The sequence below is a fragment of the Salmo trutta genome, chromosome 8, assembly GCF_901001165.1.
Source record: "Salmo trutta chromosome 8, fSalTru1.1, whole genome shotgun sequence".
Lineage (NCBI taxonomy): Eukaryota > Metazoa > Chordata > Actinopteri > Salmoniformes > Salmonidae > Salmo > Salmo trutta.
This window is the reverse complement of record NC_042964.1, coordinates 26,625,426-26,651,630: the sequence shown is the minus strand read 5'-3', so window position 1 is coordinate 26,651,630 and position 26,205 is coordinate 26,625,426. Positions and strand designations below refer to the sequence as shown.

At 41.7% G+C, this 26,205-nt stretch overlaps 1 protein-coding gene across 1 annotated transcript in view; it reads right to left on the bottom strand.

The window, feature by feature from the left end:
* Positions 1–26,205, bottom strand: part of tnfsf10l (TNF superfamily member 10, like) — a 73,514-nt gene that overhangs the window by 26,284 nt on the left and 21,025 nt on the right. Inside the window, exon 2 of the mRNA XM_029760677.1 lies at positions 17,435–17,584. Within this exon, the coding sequence (XP_029616537.1) occupies positions 17,435–17,584 (150 nt within the window). The remainder of the gene's footprint in view (positions 1–17,434; positions 17,585–26,205) is intronic.

Here is a 26,205-nt window from a genome sequence, read left to right as displayed (position 1 = left end):
ATCAGCAAATATGTGAATACTACCGGTGTCCTCTTACGTGTGGGAACTTCACAGTTCTATTGATCAAACAACCAGGAAAAGGTAGGCTCTCTCCCCCTCAGCTACCTATAAACATCAACTACGAGATCACCAACTAATGCGAGACAGAGAGAGATAAGCTAAAATCTAACCAGGGAACATTAGATAAATCCACTCAAACTTTTTAAACCAAAGTCAGAGTGCAACATTTTCATGGCCTAGCTAGGACTATCGCATGTACACTTTCTCCCGCTGCATGCTGTAAATGGAACAAACGAAAGCAGCGTCATTTAAGTTCAATTCATAGATGCGCATCAGGCTGTAATTTCATATAGTAGATGACTCAACTGTTGACTCATTTATACTCGCTTGTGTGTTCTATTCGGCCTGTGGGGCCTTGTGTTTGACACGTGCTAGCCTATTAGCCATGTTATGACGGACTTGTGATCATTGCCCTTGCTAGTTTGATTGTATTGACATCCCCAGCCTTAGTTACAGTCGTCCATTTTTCTTCAAAATATTGAGTCATTGAAACTGAAACGGTGCATCCCGAATGGGTGGAGGCAGCAAATAATGTACAAGGCCAGCTGTGATTTACAACCTGATAGCAATATTTTTGTGACAACCAAGAAATGTATTGGTGAATTAAACTCAGCAAAAGAAGAAACGTCCTCTCACTGTCAACTGCGTTTATTTTCAGAAAACTTAACATGTGTAAATATTTGTATGAACATAAGATTCAACAACTGAGACAAACTGAACAAGTTCCACAGACATGTTAAATCAAAAGTAACAGTCAGTATCTGGTGTGGCCACCAGCTGCATTATGTACTGCAGCGCATCTCCTCATGGACTGCACCAGATTTGCCAGTTCTTGCTGTGAAATGTTACCCCACTCTTCCACCAAGGCACATGTAAGTTCCTGGACACACCACCCCACACCATGACGGACCCTCCACCTCCAAATCGATCCCGCTCCAGAGTACAGGCCTCGGGAAAATGCTCATTCCTTTGACGATAAACGCAAATCCGACCATCACCCCTGGTAAGACAAAACCGCGACTCGTCAGTGAAGAGCACTTTTTGCCAGCCCTGTCTGGTCCAGCAACGGTGGGTTTGTGCCCATAGGCAACGTTGTTGCCAGGGATGTCTGGTGAGGAGCTGCCTTACAACAGACCTACAAGCCCTCAGTCCAGTCTCTCTCAGCCTATTGTGGACAGTCTGAGCACTGATGGAGGGATTGTACGTTCCTGGTGTAACTTGGGCAGTTGTTGTTGCTATCCTGTCCCGCAGGTGTGATGTTTGGATGTACTGATCCTGTGCAGGCATTGTTACACGTGGTCTGCCACTGCGAGGATGATCAGCTGTCCATCCTGTCTCCCTGTAGCGCTGAGTCATCCTGTCTCACAGTACCGACATTGCAATGTATTGCCCTGGCCACATCTGCAGTCCTCATGCCTCCTTGCAGCATGCCTGAGGAACATTCACGCAGATGACCAGGGACCCTGGGCATCTTTCTTTTGGTGTTTTTCAGAGTCAGTAGAAAGGCCTCTTTTGTGTCCTAAGTCTTCATAACTGTGACATTAATTACCTACCGTCTGTAAGCTGTTAGTGTCTTAACGACCGTTCCACAGGTACATGTTCATTAATTGTTTATGGTTCATTGAACAAGCACGGGAAACAGTGTTTAAACCCTTTACAATGAAGATCTGTGAAGTTATTTGGATTTTTACAAATTATCTTTTAAAGACAGGGTCCAGAAAAAGGGATGTTTATTTTCTTGCTGAGTTTATATTAATCATGTATTGAACTGCATCCATCTATTCTGCCAACAATGCCTTACTGTACGTCATGGAATTTTTTGTTAAATAGAACCTATTTTTAAAACCTCTTATGAAGTTAGTTTTGAAGCATAAACTGGGAATTTGATATTTTTAACAAATATTATACATTTCTGTTTCATATCTGCAAAGTAGTTAACATGCTGTCAGTTCCACTTTAAGGGCGTTGCATAGAGCCCCTAAACGTTCCTTAGGTAAGGGCATAATGTCAAAAGTGCATAATGTCAAATGTGCATAAAGATGGCAGAACTCAGATATGACATTGTTTTGGCACGATCCAGTGAGTTTGTAAACTACGGTGCGCGACATGGTTCAATGTGCTAATAAATCAGCACAAAATACCGTTTCGGTTTTTCACATTGCCTGGATCTTGAAGCTAAAATTGGGATCATGTGTTCTCAGCTAATATCCTTATAAAAAAATAGTAATGGAGAGCAATGTGCAATACAGTTTTCAAGAGGGGAAGTAATATTTTACAAGTATCTACTTTTCTTCTCCAAGAACTTGGGCTACAATACAGTGCGTGCAGTCAGGCAGATGTTCATTCTGAACGAGACATTGTGTAGCCTCAGGGGGTTCACTTTGGACAAGCTCAGTCTCATACATCCCCAATCCAAGTCAATTAACAGGCACATACATTCACATGCACACTGGTGCATGCACAAACAAATATATACATGCACACTATCCAAGTAAATTTACACCACAAGAAATAAGACATTCCATTTCTATTACAACTGGCGACAGGACTGGCGATAAGACAATTGTATAATTGTGGTGGAACGGTGACTGTCAGAGTGTGTGTCTGTATTGAAGTGGAGAAGTAAGGAAATGAGGGGGATGCAGAAATAATCAGACACCAACACAGATGAGGAATGCCTGTGGTGGTGTCTGTGTTAAGGTAGTGTGTGGTACAGACTATGACTCATCATTAAACTTACTGACTCAGTAGAAATCAAGGTAATCTGAACCAAAAGCAGACCTATGTGACCCAGGGTCCATATGTATCAAGCACCTGATTAGGACTGCTGATCTAGGATATGGTGGTCCTGCCTGCCCATGTAATGTTATTCATTGTGATCTAAAAGGCAAAACGGATCTCCGATACAGATGGCCCGAGATCTATGTGACTCATTGTACTACCAGAGATGGCTGATTTAGGTTGTGTTGATCTATGATGGTCAGACTCTGTGAATGGTGCCCCATATTTTAGGGGCAAGCGAGCTCAACTGAGTGTGTGGTTACGTGTGTATGTGTGGCTTTTGACTGTGTGTGCGCGCGCGTGTTCACATGTACATGTTACATGGGTGTTGAAAACCCCATTAAATGGAAGACACCATATAGCTTTATGAAGGATCCCTAAACATGACAGAGACAGAACTAAATCCAAACACTTTAACCCAATGCTGTCAAACCCAATGCTCTCCTCACAGTAAATTTGCGATCTGATTTTTAACACAGTGTTAAATGTAACACTTTCTTAGAAATGATATGTGACCATTTCATACAGTGTGAAACTAATACTTTTCAAAGTGTTGATAAACCAACACCCCAAGAGTCTTGGGTACATAATACCATGGGTGTTACAAATTTCAAATCATTGATGATGCTGTTACACTTTCTCAGTGTTAGGGAATCAAAAAATGTGGTGTTACAGTAACTTTTTTCGGGGGTGTTGTTTTAACACTTTATGGTGTAAATTTGTATTTATTTCCTAGGGTGCCTTTAGAGTGAATTTTAGAGGTACCAGTACCACCCATGACTGTTTGCTAGTGACAGAGACATGATTGTTGCATTCGATGGCGTTCAACCTGTAGCCTTAACCAAGTGAGTGCCTAAGTGAATATTTTATTTATGACAATACATTTTTTTTTTTTTACATTACTATACTTTGACAGCCAGCTTTACCCTAACACAGTTGTTTGAAACTTCTGGTTTGCAGGCCACATCAGCAAGTCACAGTATACTGGCTGACAAAGTGTTATATAATTCCTATTGGAATCCAGCCAGAGTTAGGATAGCCAACAATTGGAACTTTAAACACCCGCAACTGCAGTTAGAATGACTGCCAAGGTAGGAAAGATTTATAAATAAGACTACCTAATAGGCTTGGGCAGTATCCAGATTGTCATACCTATATACCAACCTTGTGCCATACCAGGATATGCGGTAATACTGGCACTGAACACAAGGGCCGCTGTTTTCGAACTCCACTGATAGCATTGCTATCCTTCGGATTACAGAGTAACAAGTACATGTAACATCTCATAAAGAATGCTAACTAAATGCTAACGAGCGCATTGCAAACATTTTGTACAGTTTCTGACCTAAACTATAGAAATATACAAGTAATTCAAAACACAGTTTGCTGCATGCATAAATAAAAATTTGCCAGCAAGGCTCCTGATCCAGGAGCGGATTCTTTGCTGTTACCAAGCGAATGCTTAATTTTGGAAGACGCTAACCCTTAGCTAGAAAGCTAACTAGCAACTAAATTAGCAAACCAAATGCACAACTGCAAAGCATTTAGTACATTTTAGACAGTTAACTTAATAGCTCTAAAATATCTATATGGCAAACATTTAGTTGTGAATTCCATACTGTATTTAGATCACCTGGCGCATGCTGTACAACAATGAGTGACTCAGAAGGCTCCGGTCTCTCGCCTTTGTGTGCTTGTAAACAAACACCACGACTGGGGACTACTTTAAGCTTCATAATAACGTGAACGGTGAAATGAAGAACGCAATGTTCTTTATCTCCTAACGTATTGCACAACTTGACTGCAGGTATTTACTTAAAGTACCTACAAATATTCCAATTTATTTTAAAAACTTCAAAGAAATCATTTCAATGGTATTGAAAAACCATCCCGTGGCTTTTTCCAAATACCCCGGTATACCGTATATACTTTCGTAATAGTTTCTGAATGCACTGTATATATTTACACTCCGGACTCTGACATTGCTGGTCCTAACATTTCTATATTTCTTAATTCCATTATTTTACTTATTGTCACGTCCTGACCAGTATAAGGGGTTATTTGTTATTGTAGTTTGGTCAGGACGTGGCAGGGGTGTGTTTGTTTAGAGTATTTGGGGGTTTGTTGGGCTATGTTCTTATTTAAGAGGGGTGTTTGTTTAGAGTGTTTCGGGGTTTGTTGGGTTATGTTCTTGTTAGTCTATTTCTATGTTAGTTCTAGTATGTCTATTTCTATGTGGTGTTTGTTGGGTTGACCTTCAATTGGAAGCAGCTGCTCCTAGTTGCTTCTAATTGAAGGTCCTATTTAAGAGGGGTGTTTTTCAATGGGATTTTGTGGGTAGTTGTTCTTTGTATAGCTGTAAGCCTTACAGGACTGTTTATCGTTGCTGTTTTTTGTATATGTGTGTTTTGTTTTGGTTTTCCTTCTTTCTACCTAATAAAAAGATGATGAGTATACACACTCCCGTTGCGTTTTAGTCCAATCCATACGACGCCCGTGACACTTATAGATTTGTGTGTACTGTTAGATATTACTGCACTGTTGGAGCTAGAAAAACAAGCATTTCACTACACCAGCAGTAACATCTGCAAAATACAAAGCATGTGTATGTGACCAATAACAGTTGATTTATGTGATAATGAGGTCCCTCTCAGTTCGTTTTCAAAATCAAACGTAAATTAACTCAACACAGTCGAGTTAGTGGTGATTCCACTGTGATTCAAATAACACTTCATTTATTCACTGCAGGTGGTGTAGATTTCAATCCCACTGGTGGAAACCCCACTAGAATCAACACTCAGATACAACACTCAAAAACACTTTTTACCCTAACACTTATGAACACTTATGTTCATGTATGTAGAGGACCTTCATGCTGACAGCCAGTGGAATGTTCCCTGAACACCAGTGCTATTCAAATAAATAGTGGATTGGTCTGAGTCAGCCAATCTGCACCTAGTATTTGGCTCGTCAGTTGTACAATGTATAATTTAGAACTATTTACCGCTTCAATGTCACACACACAAACACACACACACACACACGGGGCACATTGGCTTCCTCAGACCAATCCACTATTTATTTGTAGAACACAGGTGTGAATCTATATGATTATTTACAGTCCTTCGACTTGGCCACACAATAGAACTCTGGCGTGATAGAATTCAAAAATATATATTTTTTTACAGGTGATGACAAAGGCATAAAATGAATGCCAAGCGTCAGGTCTGGAGGAAACCTGGCACCATCCCTACAGTGAAGCATGGTGGTGGGAGCATCATGCTGTGGGGATATTTTCAACGACGGGGAATGGGAGACTAGTCAGGATCAAGGGAAAGATGAACGGAGAAAAGTACAGAGAGATCCTTGATGAAATCCTGCTCCAGAGCGCTCAGGACCTCGGAAGGTGAACATTTGCCCTAGTCAACAACCCTAAGCACACAGCCAAGACAACGCAGGAGTTGCTTCGGGACAAGTCTCTGAATATCCTTGAGTCACCCAGACAAAGTACAGACTTGAACCCAATCAAACATCCCTGGACAGACCTGAAAATATCTGTGCAGCGACACTCCCCATCCAGCCTGACAGCGCTTAAGAGGATCTGCAGAGAAGAATGGGAGAAACTCCCCAAATACAGGTGTGCCAAGCTTGTAGCATCATACCTAAGAAAACTCGAGGCTGTAATCGCTGCCAAAGGTTCTTCAACAAAGTACTGAGTAAAGAGTCTGAATACTTATGTAAATGTATTATTTCTGGGGGGGGGGGGGGTTTCAAACATTTCTAAAACCTGTTTTTACTTTGTCATTATGGGGTATTGTGTGTAGATTGATAAGAAAAAACATTTTAGATTCATTTTAGAACAAGTCTGTAAACTAACAAAATGTGGAAAAAGTGAAGGGGTCACACCTATTCATACTTTCCAAATGCACTGTACCAAGGTATATTGCTTTTGAATATGGAATGTCCTCTTATCTAACCATTCTATTGGCTGTGCTAGCTATTGGGATGTCCATACACGTAAGCCTTTTGGCAAAAGTAGTACATGATCTATTATAAACTGGGTGATTCGAGCCCTGAATGCTGATTGGGTATAGGGGGCATAGCCTATATCTGTGAGGTCTTATCTTAGAGATGTATGCCTTGATGCCCTTGGCCAGTTTGACGCAGGGCCCTATCTAGGGAATAAGGTGTGTCTGTGTTCGTCTTACCTTAGAGATGCACAGTACCAGTCAAAAGTTTGGACACACCTACTCATTCAAGGGTTTTCTTTATTTTTACTATTTTCTACATTGTAGTCAAAACTATGAAATAACACATATGTAATCATGTAGTAACTAAAAAAAGTGTTAAACAAATGAAAATATATTTGAGATTCTTCAAAGTAGACACCCTTTGCCTTTATGACAGCTTTGCACACTCTTGGCATTCTCTCAACCAGATCATGAGGTAGTTACCTGGAATGCATTTCAATTAACATGTATGTGTTGTTCGGGTCTGTGGGACCAATTTTCTATGTTTACTAAAGTAAAAAGGTTTTTTTCAACCTGAGACACAATGGCCTTGGCTCATTTTCTGTGAATAACATGTAAAATAACACATCGTCATTGAGTGCACACTGTGCAACCCCCTACATATTTACATTACATATGTGGTATTCGGGTCCACTGGACGGAAATAAAAGTAATAAAAGTGTGGAAAAGTGTGTGTGTGTAGGTGAAAACAAGTAAAAATTAAACAAAAAGGTTTTCTGTGTGCCTTCACTCTGTCTTCCTCCTCTCTGGGGCCTGCTGTTTCAACATAGCACCAATAACCTGTCTCACTCCCTGCCTGTCTGCCTGTCTCCCGCTTTTCTCGCTCTCTTTACCCTTTCTAGTGTGTGAAATTACACAAATGTCTTGCGGGAACCTGCACACTTATTACAATACATTATTTCGATACATTGTAAAAAATTCTGTATTTCCCCACACTAAACCCCAGCCAGGTGCAAATTGGGGAGGGACACAAGAAATAAATACTTTGCATGTGTGGCTCCTTACGACAATCAATCGGTATGGCAAAAAGAATCTCTGCTCAGAGGGCCTAAGAAATATTTTTGCAAAGAGAGAAGCTAGTGTGGAAGGAGTGTGTCCCACTTCGGAAGATGAAAAATTTTCAGAATATGAGGATCACGTCTCTGTCAATTCGGAGTCTGACAGTGAGTTGGAAGAAGAGGATGAGATTGACACTCAGCCAACCCCAGGACCTCCCCGTCAGCAGTGAGCCCCAGGACCAGCCTCATTTACATGCATACTTTGGGGTTCAAATCAAATCAAACTTTATTTGTCACATGCGCCAAATACAACAGGTGTAGACCATACAGTAAAATGCTTACTTAACCAACAATTCAGTTTTAAGAAAATCCCTAAAAGATGAGAATAACAAATAATTAAAGAGCAGCAGTAAATAACAATAGTGGGGCTATATACAGGGGGTACCGGTACAGAGTCAATGTGTCAATGTGCAGGGGCCACCGGTGTCGAAGTACTTGAGGTAATTAGTACATGTAGGTAGAGTTATTAAAGTGACTATGCATAGATAATAACAGAGAGCAGCAGCAGCGTAAAAGGGGGGGGGGCAATGCAAATAGTCTGGGCAACCATTTGATTATAATCTTCATCCGGCACAGCCAGAAGAGGACTGGCCACCCCTCATAGCCTGGTTCCTCTCTAGATTTCTTCCTAGGTTTTGGCCTTTCTAGGGAGTTTTTCCTAGCCACCGTGCTTCTACAGCTACATTGCTTGCTGTTTGGGGTTTTAGGCTGGGTTTCTGTAGAGCACTTTGATATATCAGCTGATGTAAGAAGGGCTATATAAATTAATTTGATTAACTGTTCAGGAGTCATATGGCTTGGGGGTAGAAGCTATTCAGAAGCCTCTTGGACCTAGACTTTGGCGCTCCGGTACCGCTTGCAGTGCAGTAGCAGAGAGAACAGTTTATGACTAGGGTGGCTGGAGTCTGAAAATTTTTAGGGCATTACTCTGTCACCACCTGGTATAGAGGTCCTGGATGGAAGAAAGCTTGGCCCCGGTGATGTACTTGGCCGATCGCACTACCCTCTGTAGTGCCTCGCGGTCGGAGGCCGAGCAGTTGCCATACCATGCAGTGATGCAACCCATCAGGATGCTCTCGATGGTTCAGCTGTAAAACCTTTTGAGGATCTAACGACCCATGCCAAATCTTTTCAGACTCCTGAAGAGGAATAGGTTTTGCCGTGCCCTCGACTAACTTTGTGTGCTTGGACCATGTAAGTTTGTTGGTGATGTGGACGCCAAGGAACTTGAAGCTCTCAACCTTCTCCATTACAGCCCTGTCGATGAGAATGGGGGCGTGCTTGGTTCTCCTTTTTCTGTAGTCCACAATCATCTCTGTTGTCTTGATCATGTTGAGGGAGAGGTTGTGGTCCTTGCACCACATGGTCAGGTCTCTGACCTCCTCTCTACAGGCCGTCTCATCGTTGTCGGAGATCAGGCCTACCACTGTTGTGTCATCGGCAAACTGAATGATGGTGTTGGAGTCGTGCCTGGCCGTGCAGTCATGAGTGAACAGGGAATACAGGAGAGGACTGAGCACGCACCCCTGAGGGGCCCCCGTGTTGAGGATCAGCGTGGCGGATGTGGTATTACAGTGAGGGAAAAAAGTATTTGATCCCCTGCTGATGTTGTACGTTTGCCCACTGACAAAGAAATGATCCATCTATAATTTTAATGGTAGCTTTATTTGAACAGTGAGAGACAGAATAACAACAACAAAAATCCAGAAAAACGCATGTCAAAAATGTTATAAATTGATTTGCATTTTAATGAGGGAAATAAGTATTTGACCCCCTCTCAATCAGAAAGATTTCTGGCTCCCAGGTGTCTTTTATACAGGTAACGAGCTGAGATTAGAGTGCTCTTAATCTCAGTTTGTTACCTGTATAAAAGACACCTTTCCACAGAAGCAATCAATCAGATTCCAAACTCTCACCATGGCCAAGACCAAAGAGCTCTCCAAGGATGTCAGGGACAAGATTGTAGACCTACACAAGGCTGGAATGGGCTACAAGACCATCGCCAAGCAGCTTGGTGAGAAGGTGACAACAGTTGGTGCGATTATTCGCAAATGGAAGAAACACAAAATACCTGTCAATCTCCCTCGGCTTGGGGCTCCATGCAAGATCTCACCTCATGGTGTTGCAATGATCATGAGAACGGTGAGGAATCAACCCAGAACTACACGGGAGGATCTTGTCAATGATCTCAAGGCAGCTGGGACCATAGTCACCAAGAAAACAATTGGTAACACACTACGCCGTGAAGGACTGAAATCCTGCAGTGCCCGCAAGGTCCACCTGCTCAAGAAAGCACATATACCTGCCCGTCTGAAGTTTGCCAATGAACATCTGAATGATTCAGAGGGCAACTGGGTGAAAGTGTTGTGGTCAGATGAGACCAAAATGGAGCTCTTTGGCATCAACTCAACTCGCCGTGTTTGGAGGAGGAGGAATGCTGCCTATGACCCCAAGGACACCATCCCCACCGTCAAACATGGAGGTGGAAACATTATGCTTTGGGGGTGTTTTTCTGCTAAGGGGACAGGACAACTTCACCGCATCAAAGGGACGATGGACGGGGCCATGTACCGTCAAATCTTAGGTGAGAACCTCCTTCCCTCAGCCAGGGCATTGAAAATGGGTCGTACAAAATAAGCGGGGGATCAAATACTTTTTTCCCTCACTGTACCTACCCTTAGCACATGGGGTGGCCCGTCAGGAAGTCCAGGATCCAGTTGCAGAGGGAGGTGTTTAGTCACAGGGTCCTTAGCTTAGTGATGAGCTTTGAAGGCACTATGGTGTTAAACGCTGAGCTGTAGTCAATGAATAGCACTCTCACATACGTGTTCCTTTTCTCCAGGTGGGAAAGGGCAGTGTGGAGTGCAAAAGAGATTGCATCACCGGTGGATCTGTTGGGGCGGTATGCAAATTGGAGTGGGTCTAGGGTTTCTGGGATAATGTTGTTGTGAGCCATGACCAGCCTTTCAAAAAATTTCAGGGCTGCAGATGTGAGTGCTACGGGTCGGTAGTCATTTAGGGAGGTTAGCTTGGTGTTCTTGGGCACAGGAACTATGGTGCTCTGCTTGAAACATGTTGGTATTACAGACTCAGATAAGGAGAGTTTGAAGATGTAAGTGAAGACACTTGTCAATTGGTCAGCACATGCTCGGAGTACACGTCCTGGTAATCCGTCTGGCCCAGCGGCCTTGTGAATGTTGTCCGGTTTTAAAGGTCTTACATCGGCTGCGGAAAGCGTGATTACACAGTCGTCCAGAGCAGCTGATGCTCTCATGCATGTTTTAGTGTTACTTGCCTCAAAGCGAGCATAAAAGTTATTTAGCTCGTCTGGTAGGCTCGTGTTACTGAGCAGCTCTTGGCGCTGCTTCCATTTGTAATCTGTAACAGTTTGCAAGCCCTGCCACATCCGACGAGCGTCAGAGCAGGTAGAATCTCATTACATCTTAGTCCTGTATTGACGCTTTTCCTGTTTGATGGTTCGTCGGAGGGCATAGCGGGATTTCTTATAAGTTTCCAGGTAAGAGTCCTGCTCCTTGAAAGCGACAGCTCTACCCATTAGCTCAGTGTGAATGTTGCCTGTTGCCTTCTGGGGTATGTACATACAGTCACGATGTCCTCGATGTACTTATTAATGAAGCCAGTGACTGATGTGGTGTACTCCTCAATACCATTGGAAGAATCCCGAAACATATTCCAGTCTGTGCTAGCAAAACAGTCCTGTAGTTTAGAATCTGCTTCATCTGACCACTTGTTTTATATACAGAGTCACTGGTGCTTCCTGCTTTCATTTTTGCTTGTAAGCAGGAATCAGGAGGACAGAGTTATGGTCAGATTTGCCAAATGGGGGGAGAGCTTTGTACGCATCTCTGTGTGTGGAATAAAGGTGGTCTAGAATTGTTTTCCCCCTGGTTGCACATTTAACATGTTGGTAGAAATTAGGTAAAACTGATTTACGTTTCCCTGCATTAAAGTCCCCGGCCACTAGGAGCGCCGCCTCTGGATAAGCATTTTCCTGTTTGCTTGTGGCGGAATACAGCTCATTGAGTACGGTTTTAGTCCCTGGCTCGGTCTGTGGTGGTATGTAGACAGCAAGAAAAATACAGATGAAAACTCTCTAGATAGATAGTGTGGTCTACAGCTTATCATGAGATATTCTACCTCAGGTGAGCAAAACCTTGAGACTTCCTTAGATATCGTGCACCAGCAATTGTTTACAAATATGCATAGCCCCCGCCCCGTGTCTTACCAGAGGCTGCTGTTCTGTCTTGCCGATAGAGTGTATAACCCACCATCGTTATGTTCTTAATGTCTTCGTTCAGACACGACTTGGTGAAACATAAGATATTACAGTTTTAATGTCCCGTTGGTAGGATATACGTGCTTTCAGTTTGTCACATTTATTTTCAAGCGATTGAACATTAGCTAGCAGAACGGAAGGCATGGGCAGATTAGCAACTCGTCGCCTGATCCTCAAAAGGCATCCTGATCTCTTTCCGCAAAACCTACAATTTACTTTACCGGCGAATTACGGGGGATCTGGGCCTGGTCGGGAGTCCGTAGTACAGTTGAAGTCGGACGTTTACATACACCTTAGCCAAATTCATTTAAAAACTCAGTTTTTCACAATTCCTGACATTTAATCCTAGTAAAAATTCCCTGTCTTAGGTCAGTTAGGATTACCACTTTATTTTAAGAATGTGTAATGTCAGAATAAAAGTAGAGTGATTTATTTCAGCTTTTATTTCTTTCATCACATTCCCAGTGGGTCAGAAGTTTACATACACTCAATTAGTGTTTGGTAGCATTTCCTTTAAATTGTTTACCTTGGGTCAAAAGTTTTGGGTAGCCTTCCACAAGCTCCCCACAATAAGTTGTACGATTTTTTTCCCATTCCTCCTGACAGAGCTGGGGTAACTGAGTCAGGTTTGTAGGCCTCCTTGCTCGCACACGCTTTTTCAGTTCTGCCCACACATTTTCTATAGGATTGAGGTCAGGGCTTTGTGGTGGCCACTCCAATACCTTGACTTTGTTGTCCTTAAGCCATTTTGCCACAATTTGGCTTGCAAATATGCTTGGGGTCATTGTCCATTTGGAAGACCCATTTGCAACCAAGCTTTAACTTCCTGACTGATGTCTTGAGATGTTGCTTCAATATATCCACATCATTTTCCTACCTCATAATGCCATCTATGTTGTGAAGTGCACCAGTCCCTCCTGCAGCAAAGCACCCCCACAACATGATGCTTCCACCCCGTGCTTCACAGTTGGGATGGTGTTCTTCGGCTTGCAAGCATCCCCCTTTTTCCTCCAAACATAACAATGGTCATTATGGCCAAACAGTTCTATTTTTGTTTCATCAGACCAGAGGACATTTCTCCAAAAAGTATGATCTTTGTCCCCATGTGCAGTTGCAAACCGTAGTCTCGCTTTTTTATGGCGGTTTTGGAGCAGTGGCTTCTTCCTTGCTGAGCAGCCTTTCAGGTTATGTCAATATAGGACTCGTTTTACTGTGGATATAGATACTTTTGTACCTGTTTCCTCCAGCATCTTCACAAGGCCCTTTACTGTTGTTCTTGGATTGATTTGCACTTTTCACGCCAAAGTACATTCTTCTCTAGGAGACAGAACGCACCTCCTTCCTGAGTGGTGTGACGGCTGTGTGGTCCCATGGTGTTTATACTTGCATACTATTGTTTGTACAGATGAACGTGGTACCTTCAGGCATTTGGAAATTCCTCCCAAGGATGAACCAGACTTGGAGGTCTACAATGGTTTTTTTCTGAGGTCTTGGCTGATTTCTTTTGATTTTCCCATGATGTCAAGCAAAGAAACACTGACATTTGAAGGTAGGCCTTGAAATACATCCACAGGTACACCTCCAATTGACTCAAATTATGTCAATTAGCCTATCAGGAGCTTCTAAAGCCATGACATTTTCTGGAATTTTCCAAGCTGTTTAAAGGCACAGTCAACTTAGTGTATGTAAACGTCTGACCCACTGGAATTGTGATACAGTGAATTATAAGTAAAATAATCTGTCGTAAACAATTGTTGGAAAAATTACTTGTCCTAACCGAATTTCCAAAACTATAGTTTGTTAAGAAATTGGTGGAGTGGTTGAAAAATGAGTTTTAATTACTTCAACCTAAGTGTATGTAAACTTCCGACTTCAACTGTATATCTCTCGCATCCTACTCATTGAAGAACTCCGTCTAATTTGAGGTGAGTGATCCAACTTCTGATGTCCAGAAGCTCTTTTCGGTGATAAGAGATGGTAGCAGCAACATTATGTACAAAACAAATTACGAACAACAGAAAAAAACTAAATAGCAAGGTTGGTTAAGAGCCGATAAGACAGCAGCCCTACCCTCCGGCGCCATCTTGTATTCTTATCCCCATTGGTGTCAGATCCAATGGGGAATCCACAGAATCCTTGTGGGATGCAGCAACTGGCAGAGAACTTTTCCGTGCAACAATGTCTCTGGAAAACATCCACATTATTTCCAGGATTATCCGATTCGATAACCGAGACACCAGATCAGCTTGGCGGCAGAGAGACAAGCTAGCTGCAATCAGGTCAGTGTGGGAAAAGTGGGTGGACCGCCTTGCCCTGTTTTACAACCTTGGGCCCAACGTTACTGTTGAAGAGCAGCTTATGCCATTTAGTGGCCGCTGCCCCTTCAGGCAGAACATACCGTCTAAACCTGCAAAATATGGAATCAAGATCTGGGCTGCCTGTGATGCTGCTTCATCATATATGTGGAACTTGCAAGTGTATACGGGAAAGCCAGATGGAGGAGCCCCTGAGAAGAACCAAGTGATGCCAGTAGTCCTGGACATGACACAGGGACTCTGTGTCCACAACATCACATGCAATAACTGTTTTACTTCGCACAAGCTGGGACAGGAGCTCCTCAAGAAGGAGCTGACGATGGTAGGAACCATACAAAAAAACAAGACAGAGCTCCCACCTCAGCTGTTGAATACACAGAACAGGTCTAATAATTCCTCTAAGTTTGTGTTCACGGCCTACACGTCCCTAGTGTGCAGCATACCAAAAAAAAGGCAAACATGTGGTAGTCATGAGCACGCTGCATAGGAATAGGAGAATCTGTGCCCAGGAACATCAAAAAACAGAAATCATAATGATTAAAATGTCACAAAAGGAGGGGTGGACAATTTAGACAAGCTGGTGACTGGCTACAGCTGCAAAAGAAGAACCCTACGCTGGCCACTTGTGATATTCTTCAATATCTTAGACATCTCAACGTACAACGCGTTTGTCATCTGGATGGCGTTGAACCCAGATTGGAGCAGAGGGAAGCTCCAGAGGAGATGGCTCATTCTCGATGAGCTGGGCAAGGCATTGGTAAGACCTCAAATCCAGAGGCAACATATCCCAAGGACCCCAGCTTCTGCAGCCATCGTGAGGAGGATTCAGGAGGAGGATGCTGGTGCCCCATCCGCCCGACCCATAGAAACAACACCTCCAATACCGGAAGAAAGTGTGGGTGATGTTGTTGCATGTGTGTGTGTCTGACTCTCTTACCTTGGCCTGCAGTAACTATACATGTGCGTGAGATGTTAGTAAAATTCCTGAAGTGTTTTCATCATTCTAGATTGTAGCAACAACAAGAAGCGCTGTGATGTGTGTGGACCCAAGAAGTACAGGAAGACAGTACACATGCATAAAGTGCAAGAAATACATTTGTAACACACAGTAAAAAAAAAACTCATGTCCCTCATGTGGTGTGTAGACAGGCCTTAATTTGTGTTCAATGGGGCTCATTTATCATTTACATAAAATACTGTATGTATAATTTGTCCTTCCGGTTTGTTCAGTTCCAAGCAATAAACATCAATAGTGATGAAAATACTTGTTTAATTTATATTTGTTCAAGATAAACATGATTTATTCTACCGATTTCTTGAGCATAAGTTTTTTAATTTTAAATAAATGAATAGCGCCTATTATTGATAAATGTGATCTAGCAGAGGTAAATGGCAAATATTAACCATGTATGCTGTCTATATTGCTTGTAATTGATATCAGTCAACATCTCAGTATTTTTACGTAAATCGTTATGGCTGTATTGTTTTAAAAACCCAATAATGTTGTGGGTCCATCAGACACGTGAACATTGGGTAATTAACAAAAACATGGAAAACACACGAGTTAACAGGTGTGCCTTGATAAAAGTTAACTTGTCGAATTCCTTTCCTTCTTGATGCATTTGAGCCAATCAGTTGTGTTGTGACAAGGTAGGGGTGGTATACAAAAGATAGCCCTATCTGGTAAAAGACCAAGTCCATATTAGGGCAAGAACAGCTCAAATAAGCAAAGTCATGAAGGTCAGTCAATGCGGGAAATTCCAATAACTTTGAACGTTTCTTCAAGTGCAGTCAAAAACCATCAAGCAGTATGGTGAAATTGGCTCTCATGAGGACCGCCACAGGAAAGGAAGACCCAGAGTTACCACTGCAGCAGAAGATAAGTTCATTAGACTTACCAGCCTCAGAAATTGCAGTCCAAATAAATGCTTCACAAAATTCAAATAACAGACACCAACATTAACTGTTCAGAGGAGGCAGCGTGAATCAGGGCTTCATGGTCGATTTGCTGCAAAGAAACCACTACGAAGAAGAGACTTGCTTGGGCCAAGAAACACGAGCAATGGACATTTGACCAGTGGAAATATGTCCTTTGGTCTGATGAGTCCAAATTTGAGATTTTTGGTTCTAACAGCCGTGTCTTTGTGAGAAGCAGAGTAGGTGAACGGATTATCTCTGTGTGGTTCCCACCGTGAAGCATGGAGGAGGAGGTGTGATGGTGCTTTGCTGGTGACACTGTCTGTGATTTATTTAGAATTCAAGGCAAACTTTAGCAGCATGGATACCACAGATTTCTGCAGTGATATGCCATCCCATCTGGTTTGTGCTCAGTGGGACTATCCTTTGCTTTTCAACAGGACAATGACCCATCACACATCCAGGATGTGAGGGCTATTTGACCTGGAAGGAGAGTGATGGAGTGCTGGCCTCCACAATCCCCCGACTTCAACCCAATTGAGATGGTTTGGGATGAGTTGGACCGCATAGTTAAGGAAAAGCAGCCAACATGTGCTCAGCATATGTGGGAATTCCTTCAAGAATGTTGGAAAAGCATTCCAGGTGGTTGAGGGAATGCAGAGAGTGTGCAAAGCTGTCATCAAGACAAAATGTAGCTATTTGAAGAATCTCAAATATATTTTGATTTGTTAAACACTTTTTTGGTTACTACTTGATTCCATATGTGTTATTTCATAGTTTTAATGTCTTCACTATTATTCTACAATGTAGAAAATAGTAAAAATAAAGAAAAATCCTTGAATGAGTAGATGTGTCCAAACTTTTGACTAGTACTGTAGCTCTTGATGCCATCAGCCAGTTTTATGCAGGGTCGTATTCTAGTGCACTATCTAGGGAATACGTTGCCATTGAGCCCTACATCTGTGTTCTTCTTACCTTAGAGATGTAGGCCTTGATGCCCTCGGCCAGTTTGATGCAGGGCTCTCCAAACAGCTGAGCCAGGTTCTCTGGGATGTCTTGGTCTTTATCCAGAGCATTTAACAGACTGAGACACTTCAGCTCCTCTGTTACACCCTGGCTACGCACCTACAGGGAGGAGAGAATAGAAAAACTTGGGTTACGAGAGATAGTATAAGTGTTATAAGCGTACGTAGCAGTAACAAAGCATTCAGCAGACTGATACACTTCAACTGCTCTTGGCGATAATTTTTTTTTAACTAGGCAAGTCAGTTAAGAACAAATTCTTATTGACAATGATGGCCTAGGAACAGTGGGTTAACTGCCTTGTTCAGGGGCAGAAAGACAGATTTGTACCTTGTCAGCTCGGGGATTCGATCTAGCAACCTTTCGGTTACTGGCCCAACGCACTAACCACTAGGCTACCTGCCGCCCCAAAACCACCCGACCTCAAATCCGTGAATCAGGCCTTCATGGTCAAATTGCTGCAAAGAAACCACTACTAAAAGGACACCAATAATAAGAAGAGACTTGCTTGGGCCAAGAAACACGAGCAATGGACATTAGACCAGTGGAAATATGTCCTTTGGTCTAATGAGTCCAAATTTGAGATTTTTGGATTCAACCGCCGTGTCTTTGTGAGACGCAGAGTAGATGAACGGATGATCTCCACATATTTGGTTCCCACCGTGAAGCATGGAGGAGGTGGTGTGATGGTGCTTTGCTGGTGACACTGTCTGTGATTTATTTAGAATTCAAGGCAAACTTTAGAAGCATGGCTACCACAGTATTCTGCAGCGATACACCATCCCATCTGATTTGCGCTTAGTGGGACTATCATTTGCTTTTCAACAGGACAATGACCCATCACACATCCAGGCTGTGTAAGGGCTATTTGACCTGGAATGCGATGCGATGCATCTACAGGGAGCAGAGAATAGAAAAGACTTAGCGTGACAAAAAGCCATATAAGCAATGCATAGAGTGATATAAAGCATTCAACAGACAGAAACTTTAGCTCCTCTGTTACGCCCTGGCTACACACCTACAGGGAAGGGGACAGGGAAAACATATTTTAGGAGAGGTAGTGTAAGTGTGACATATGGCATTCATAGGCACTTTGAATGTCACAATCAATGAGCGATTGCGTCAATGATGGCAGACCAACAGCAAGATGAGAACAAGATCGGTCATTTTATGAATGTTAGTGCTTTCTAGAGGTCGACCGATTATGATTTTTCAACGCCGATACCGATACTGATTATTGGAGGACCCAAAAAAAAGCCGGTGCCGATTAATCGGCCGATTTGTTTTTGCATTTATTTATTTATTTGTAATAATGACAATTACAACAATACTGAATGAACACGTATTTTAACTTAATATAATACATCAATAAAATCAATTTAGCCTCAAATAAATAATGAAACATGTTCAATTTGATTTAAATAATGCAAAAACAAAGTGTTGGAGAAGAAAGTAAAAGTGCAATATGTGCCATGTAAAAAAGCTAACGTTTAAGTTCCTTGCTCAGAACATATGAAAGCTGGTGGTTCCTTTTAACAAGTCTTCAATATTCCCAGGTAAGATGTTTTAGGTTGTAGTTATTATAGGAATTATAGGACTATTTCTCTCTATACGATTTGTATTTCATATACCTTTGACTATTGGATGTTCTTATAGGCACTTTAGTATTGCCAGTGTAACAGTATAGCTTCCGTCCCTCTCCTCGCTCCTACCTGGGCTCGAACCAGGAACACATCGACAACAGCCACCCTCGAAGCAGCGTTACCCATGTAGAGAAAGTGACGTTTGAAACGCTATTAGTGCGCACCCCGCTAACTAGCTAGCCATTTCACATCGGTTACACCAGCCTCATCTTGGGAGTTGATAGGCTTGAAGTCATAAACAGCGCAATGCATTGCGAAGGGCTGCTGGCAAAACGCACGAAAGTGCTGTTTGAATGAATGCTTACGAGCCTGCTGCTGCCTACCATCGCTCAGTCAGACTGTTCTATCAAATCATAGACTTAATTATAACATAATAACACACAGAAACACGAGCCTTAGGTCATTAATATGGTTGAATCCGGAAACTATCATCTCGAAAACAAAACGTTATTCCTGTTACGTTGCACAACCTTCAGTGTTATGTCATAATTACGTAAAATTCTGACAAATTACCCAAAGTGTTGCATATACCCTGACTGCGTGCAATGAATGCAAAATGACACAATTTCACCTGGTTAATATTGCCTGCTAACCTGGATTTAATTTAGCTAAATATGCAGGTTTAAAAATATATACATCTGTGTATTGATTTTAAGAAAGGCATTGATGTTTATAGTTAGGTACAGTCGTGCAACGATTGTTTTTTTTTCGCAAATGCGCTTTTGTTAAATCATCCCCATTTGGCGAAGTCGGCTGTCTTTGTTAGGAAGAAATAGTCTTCACAGTTTTCACAGTTCGTAACGAGCCAGGCGGCCCAAACTGCTGCATATACCCTGACTCTGTTTGCAAGAGAAGTGACACATTTGCCCTAGTTAAATGAAATTCATGTTAGCAGGCAATATTAACTAAATATGCAGGTTTAAAAATATATACTTGTGTATTGATTTTAAGAAAGGCATTGATGTTTATGGTTGGAGCAACGTGTACCTAAGCGATTATATGCAACGAAGGACAGGCTAGATAAACTAGTAATATCATCAACCATGTGTAGTTAACGAGTGATTATGATTGATTGTTTTTATAAGATAAGTTTAATGCTAGCTAGCAACTTACCTTGGCTTCTTACTGCATTCGCGTAACCTCGTGGAGTGCAATGTAAAGCAGGTGGTTAGAGCGTTGGACTAGTTAACCGTAAGGTTGCAAGATTGAATCCCTGAGCTGACAAGGTAAAAATCTGTCTTTCTGCCCCTGAACAAGGCAGTTAACCCACCATTCCTAGGCCGTCATTGAAAATAAGAATGTGTTCTTAACTGACTTGCCTAGTTAAATAATAAATAATTATTTAATTTTTTTTAAGAATCGGCCAAATCGGCGTCCAAAAATACCGATTTCCGATTGTTATGAAAACTTGAAATCGGCCCTAATTAATCGGCCATTCCGATTAATCTGTCGACCTCTAGTGCTTTCATTATGTCTGGAATGTGTCATCCTTAATAACAGTTTCAATGACATTCACAGACTGCTTAACTAGCGGTTGTCACGGTTGTCCAAAGGATCGGACCAAAGTGCAGCATGGTTGTAGTTCCACATATTTATTATTCCGTGAAACGTTGCAATACACAAGTAACTTGAATAACAAAAACAACAAACCGTGACGCAGAGAGAAATAAACACTACTCAAAAGATAACAACCCACAAACACCAGTGGAAAAAAAACCTACTTAAATATGATCTCCAATTAGAGACAACGAGGACCGGCTGCCTCTAATTGGAGATCATCCCAAAAAACGCAACATAGAAATAGAAACCTAGAATAACCACAGAAATAGATAATAGAAAACCACCCAAAAACACCCTGTCACGCCCTGACCTACACTACTATAGAAAATGACATCTTACAAGGGTCAGGACGTGATAGAATGCCCACCCACCTATGTTTTTGTTTTCTATGTTTTGGCCAGGTATGGTTTCCAATCAGAGGCAGCTGTCTATCGTTGTCTCTGATTGGAAGCCATACTTAGGCAGCCTGTTTTCCTGTGTTGGTGTGGGTAGTTGTTTTCCGTTTTGTTAGTATACCTGACGGAACTGTTGGCTGTCGTTTTTTGTTTAAGTGTTTTCATTAAAGTAAAGTATGAGCACTCTACACGCTGCGCCTTGGTCCCCATTATACGAGCCTCGTTACAGCGGTTTGATTCTCCTGGAATGAACTCGAACATACACCCAGATCCCCAGATATCTAATAGGCCAATAAACCAACCACTGCAGGGCACACAGGAAATACTCAGATTGCTCTCTTTTTGTCTTTCTCTCCATCTGAGACTCAGACTCTTTCTATCCCCCAGTCAGATCCCTGCAGTTAATTTCTGTATTACGTTTGAGTCTGTGTGTAATTGAGTGTGTGTGTAATTTGGGGCCAGGGGTACGGAACCGTTCGGCATCACGGTTGGCCTTTAACAAGGCCCAACAGTTGCTTTCTTCACATTCTCTCAGACATACTGTTGACGTTTGAATGGTTCTCCACCCACCTAATAAAGGGGGAGTGAGGGAGGAGAGGGGGGACATTGGAGTGATTCCTCACGAACTCCAGTCAACAACAAAAAAGACCTATGGATTATATTTCATGAAAATTCGCCAAATCATGATTAGTCCTTGTTGACATATATACTGTATCTAAACCCATAATTGGGGAATCATTTATAAAAGGCCTTTCCAGGACTCCATAATGTTTCATCTGTTTTGATTTCAAGAAAACTTTTTTTACATTAATTTGACATGTACCAAAACAGGGTGTGATCATTCTACAGTGGGCCCTGCAGCGTACACTCAAACCAGAGTGACTAGAATGTATTAAGAACGTCCAGCTTCAATTGACACAACAGTCAACGTTTGAGCTGGCAACACTGTTTTTTACAAACATTTTGCACAAACAGTCCTTACAAATGTGACCAGTTTATTTTTGGATGCAATGTTCAGACATCCACAGAAGTGGGGACAGCATAACACAATCATAAAAACCGGAAAATGTAGGCCACATTAGTCCTAGCGCTAACTGAGGAAAGATTGACCTATCACAAGCAGTCATATTCAACTAACTCTCGGCTGACAGAAATCACAATATTAATGAGACAATAGAAATTACGGGTGAGCTTACCATTGATCGAAAATTTCATAAAACTCTTCCAAAAATCGAAAGTAATCCGATGGGTAGTTTGTGGACACTGCCATGTTTCATTTTTCTGGTCAACCAAAGATAAGACTAGATGAGTTTGATCTGTTTGCAGTATGCATGTTGAAGGGCATCTACCATCACTCACTTCCCATCATTCACTTCCGGAAGTTTACTCGAAAGACGAGTGAACCATCCCTCACCTCATTTTGTTATAACATCTTTGGTTTGACAAACGTTTACGTGACAACCAGAATGCCTTGTATAATGTCAACAAACATGGCGCCCCATATACCTGGCATATAGCTTAGCATTAGCTCATCATGATGAGTACAACCTTCAAAAAAGTATTTTACACACATCAAATGTGTCCATTACAATCTATGCATGAATAGGAATGCATGATTTGGCACCAGAACTTGAAAACAGTAAATACAGTTGAAGCCGGAAGTTTACATACACTTAGGTTGAAGTCATTAAAACTCATTTTGCAACCACTCCACAACTTTTTTCTTAACAAACTTTAGTTTTGGCAAGTTGGTTAGGACATCTACTTTGTGCATGACAAGTAATTTTTCCAACAATTGTTTACAGACCGATTATTTTACTTAAAATTCACTGTATCACAATTCCAGTGGGTCAGAAGTATACATACACTAAGTTGACTGTGCCTTTAAACAGCTTGGAAAATTCCAGAAAATGATGTCATGGCTTTAGAAGCTTCTGATAGGCGAATTGACATAATTTGAGTCAATTGGAGGTGTACCTGTTGATGTATTTCAAGGCCTACCTTCAAACTCAGTGCCTCTTTGCTTGACATCATGGGAAAATCAAAAGAAATCAGCCAAGACCTGAGAAAATAAATTGTATACCTTCACAAGTCTGGTTCATCCTTGGGAGCAATTTCCAAACACCTGAAGGTACCATGTACATCTGTACAAACAACAGTACGCAAGTATAAACACCATGGGACAACGCAGCCATCATACCGCTCAGGAAGGACACGCATTCTGTCTCCTAGAAATGAACGTACTTTGGTGTGAAAAGTGCAAATCACTCCCAGAAGAACAGCAAAGGACCTTGTGAAGATCCTGGAGGAAACAGGTCAAAAGTATCTATATCCGCAGTAAAACGAGTCCTATATTGACACAACCTGAAAGGCGGCTCAGCAAGGAAGAAGCCACTGCTCCAAAACCGCCATAAAAAAGCCAGACTATGGTTTGCAACTGCACATGGGGACAAAGATCGTACTTTTTGGGGAAATGTCCTCTGGTCTGATGAAACAAAAATAGAACTGTTTGGCCATAATGGCCATTGTTATGTTTGGAGAAAAAGGGGGAGGCTTGCAAGCCGAAGAACTCCATCCCAACCGTGAAGCATGGAGATGGCAGCATCATGTTGTGGGGGTGCTTTGCTGCAGGCGGGACTGGTGCACTTCACAAAATAGATGGCATCATGAGGAGGAAAATGATGTGGATATATTCAAGCAACATCTCAAGACATCAGTCAGGAAGTTAAAGCTTGATCGCAAATGGGTCTTCCAAATGGACAATGACCCTAAGCATATTTCTAAAGTTGTGGCAAAATGGCTTAAGGACAACAAAGTCAAGGTATTGGAGTGGCCATCAGAAAGCCCTGACCTCAATCCTATAGAACATTTGTGGGCAGAACTGAAAAAGCGTGTGCGAGCAAGGAGTTCTACAAACCTGACTCCTTTACACCAGCTCTGTCAGGAGGAATGGGCCAAAATTCACCCAACTTATTGTGTGAAGCTTGTGGAAGGCTACCCGAAAAGTTTGACCCAAGTTAAACAATTTAAAGGCAATGCTACCAAATACTAATTGAGTGTATGTAAACTTCTGACCCACTGGGAATGTGATGAAAGAAATAAAAGCTGAAATAAACCACTCTACTATTATTCTGACATTTCACATTCTTAAAATGAAGTGGTGATCCTAACAGACCTAAGACAGGGAATTTTTACTAGGATTAAATGTCAGGAATTGTGAAAAACTGAGTTTAAATGCATTTGGCTAAGGTGTATGTAAACGTCCGACTTCAACTGTATATTATGATCCACACATATATACGGTATGCTACAATTGAAACGACAAGACGATATACAGAAAATAAAAGGACTTACTTTGATTGGAATGCACACATGTACAAAGTTATTATTTGTAAGGACAAAAATGAAGGCAATGCGAGCGCCAGCCAGAAAATGTGCCAGGGGGAAAAAGTTTGTGCTAGATTGTGTAAATGTCTGCATACTTGATATGGGGAAAGACTAGGGAGGTGCTTGGGCTCTCATCGAAAAGAGTCAAGCCTCAAACAAATTGTCCACAACAGTGAAATGGGCTACATCTATTTGAAATAATGAGGAGGTGGAACATACCTGAATTCAAACTGTTGTTAGAAAATAAAACTTGTTGTAAAATAATTTCAAATTGACAAGTTTAAATATAGCCTATAGATAATTTGCAGGCAGCGTGTGTCTTGGTTTGAGGGCAGGGTGGGTTAACGTTCATGTTGCGTAACAATCACATTTTGGAACAGTGAGTGCATTCTGACATCACGTTAGAGATATTTGGAACTCACACGTGAAAAGGTTCATTTATGAATATGAAATATATAAACATAAATATAGAAAACATACCATTTGGATTTGGCAAAATTATCAATATATTGTTGAACATAATATACTCTATGGGCATATCAACGTTCCCGAGTGGGATCTCTGCTAGTTTTAAAGTTATGGCCCATTTTATATAGAGACATTTGTATATTAGGCAATGTATCCAATCACAGCCCTCCTTTTACTTGCATCATTGCACATTCTGTAAATCACCAGCAGAGGGCGGCCATTTGAATCCATTTTCACATTCACTCTGTTGGTAATGCTTACTTAAAGTTTCAAATGACAAATGTTTGCTATGTAGCACTTACAGACTAAATACTATGGAGTCCTAAAAGAGGCCTGGGTAAGGCCAAAATGTCATAAATATGCCAACTTTGATAAATTATTTCTCAATTATGCTTTTAGATACAAATGTCAAATACATGTCAACAATGCTTTCTCCAATGGACTATTCTATGGATTACATTTTGTGAAAATCCTCAAAATCATGGTCTTATTTGTCTGTGTTTCATGAGGAATCACTAGTATAAAACACAATTCTGGCACATTCTACTTACGGGAAGTGTCTGGGTCCTCCAAAACAGTGGCTGGCTGCGCCTCAATCCAATATTGCCAGACATGGGGTGCGTCTCCATACTCTTGACAGTAGCATCCTCTCATCTCCTTTCCTTAGTCTAAAACGTTGTTAAAGTGCATGACTAATTTGTAAAAATAGAAGAGCGATTGCTTTTTAAAATATTTTCACCGTATTGCTGTTTTCAGATGAGTGCTAATGTAGAAGAGGAGACGAGGAAAAGGAAGCCACGCTAGACTATTGAGATGCACCCTATGTCTGGCTGGACTGCTGACTTTGCATTGTCTTTGTGATATCAGTGAGAGTTGATGTTTCGTGCATGAGTGTGCATGGCATGAAAGAGAAAAAGTAAAAGTGGGTTATTGGTGTCTTTGTAGGCCTTCGCCAAATGATTTGTTATTAAGGGGTATTAGTTTTGACAGGACTAGTTAGGGAGTGGTAGGATTGGTGTGTGTGTGTGTGTGTGTGTGTGTGTGTGAGTCCAAACCTCATTATTATAATAGAGATAATATCTACTTGAGGGCACTGGAGAGATAATGGGATAATTAAAAAGTCTTAAAGTACAGTTATTTTAACAGATGTTTACAGCAGGGGAGTGGAGACTGCAGTGTGTGCAAGTGTGTGTGTGTAATCCTTCCCTCCCATTAGAAAAAACCCTATTACAGGATTAATATGTCATTAACTCTTCCCATATCCAGGTGG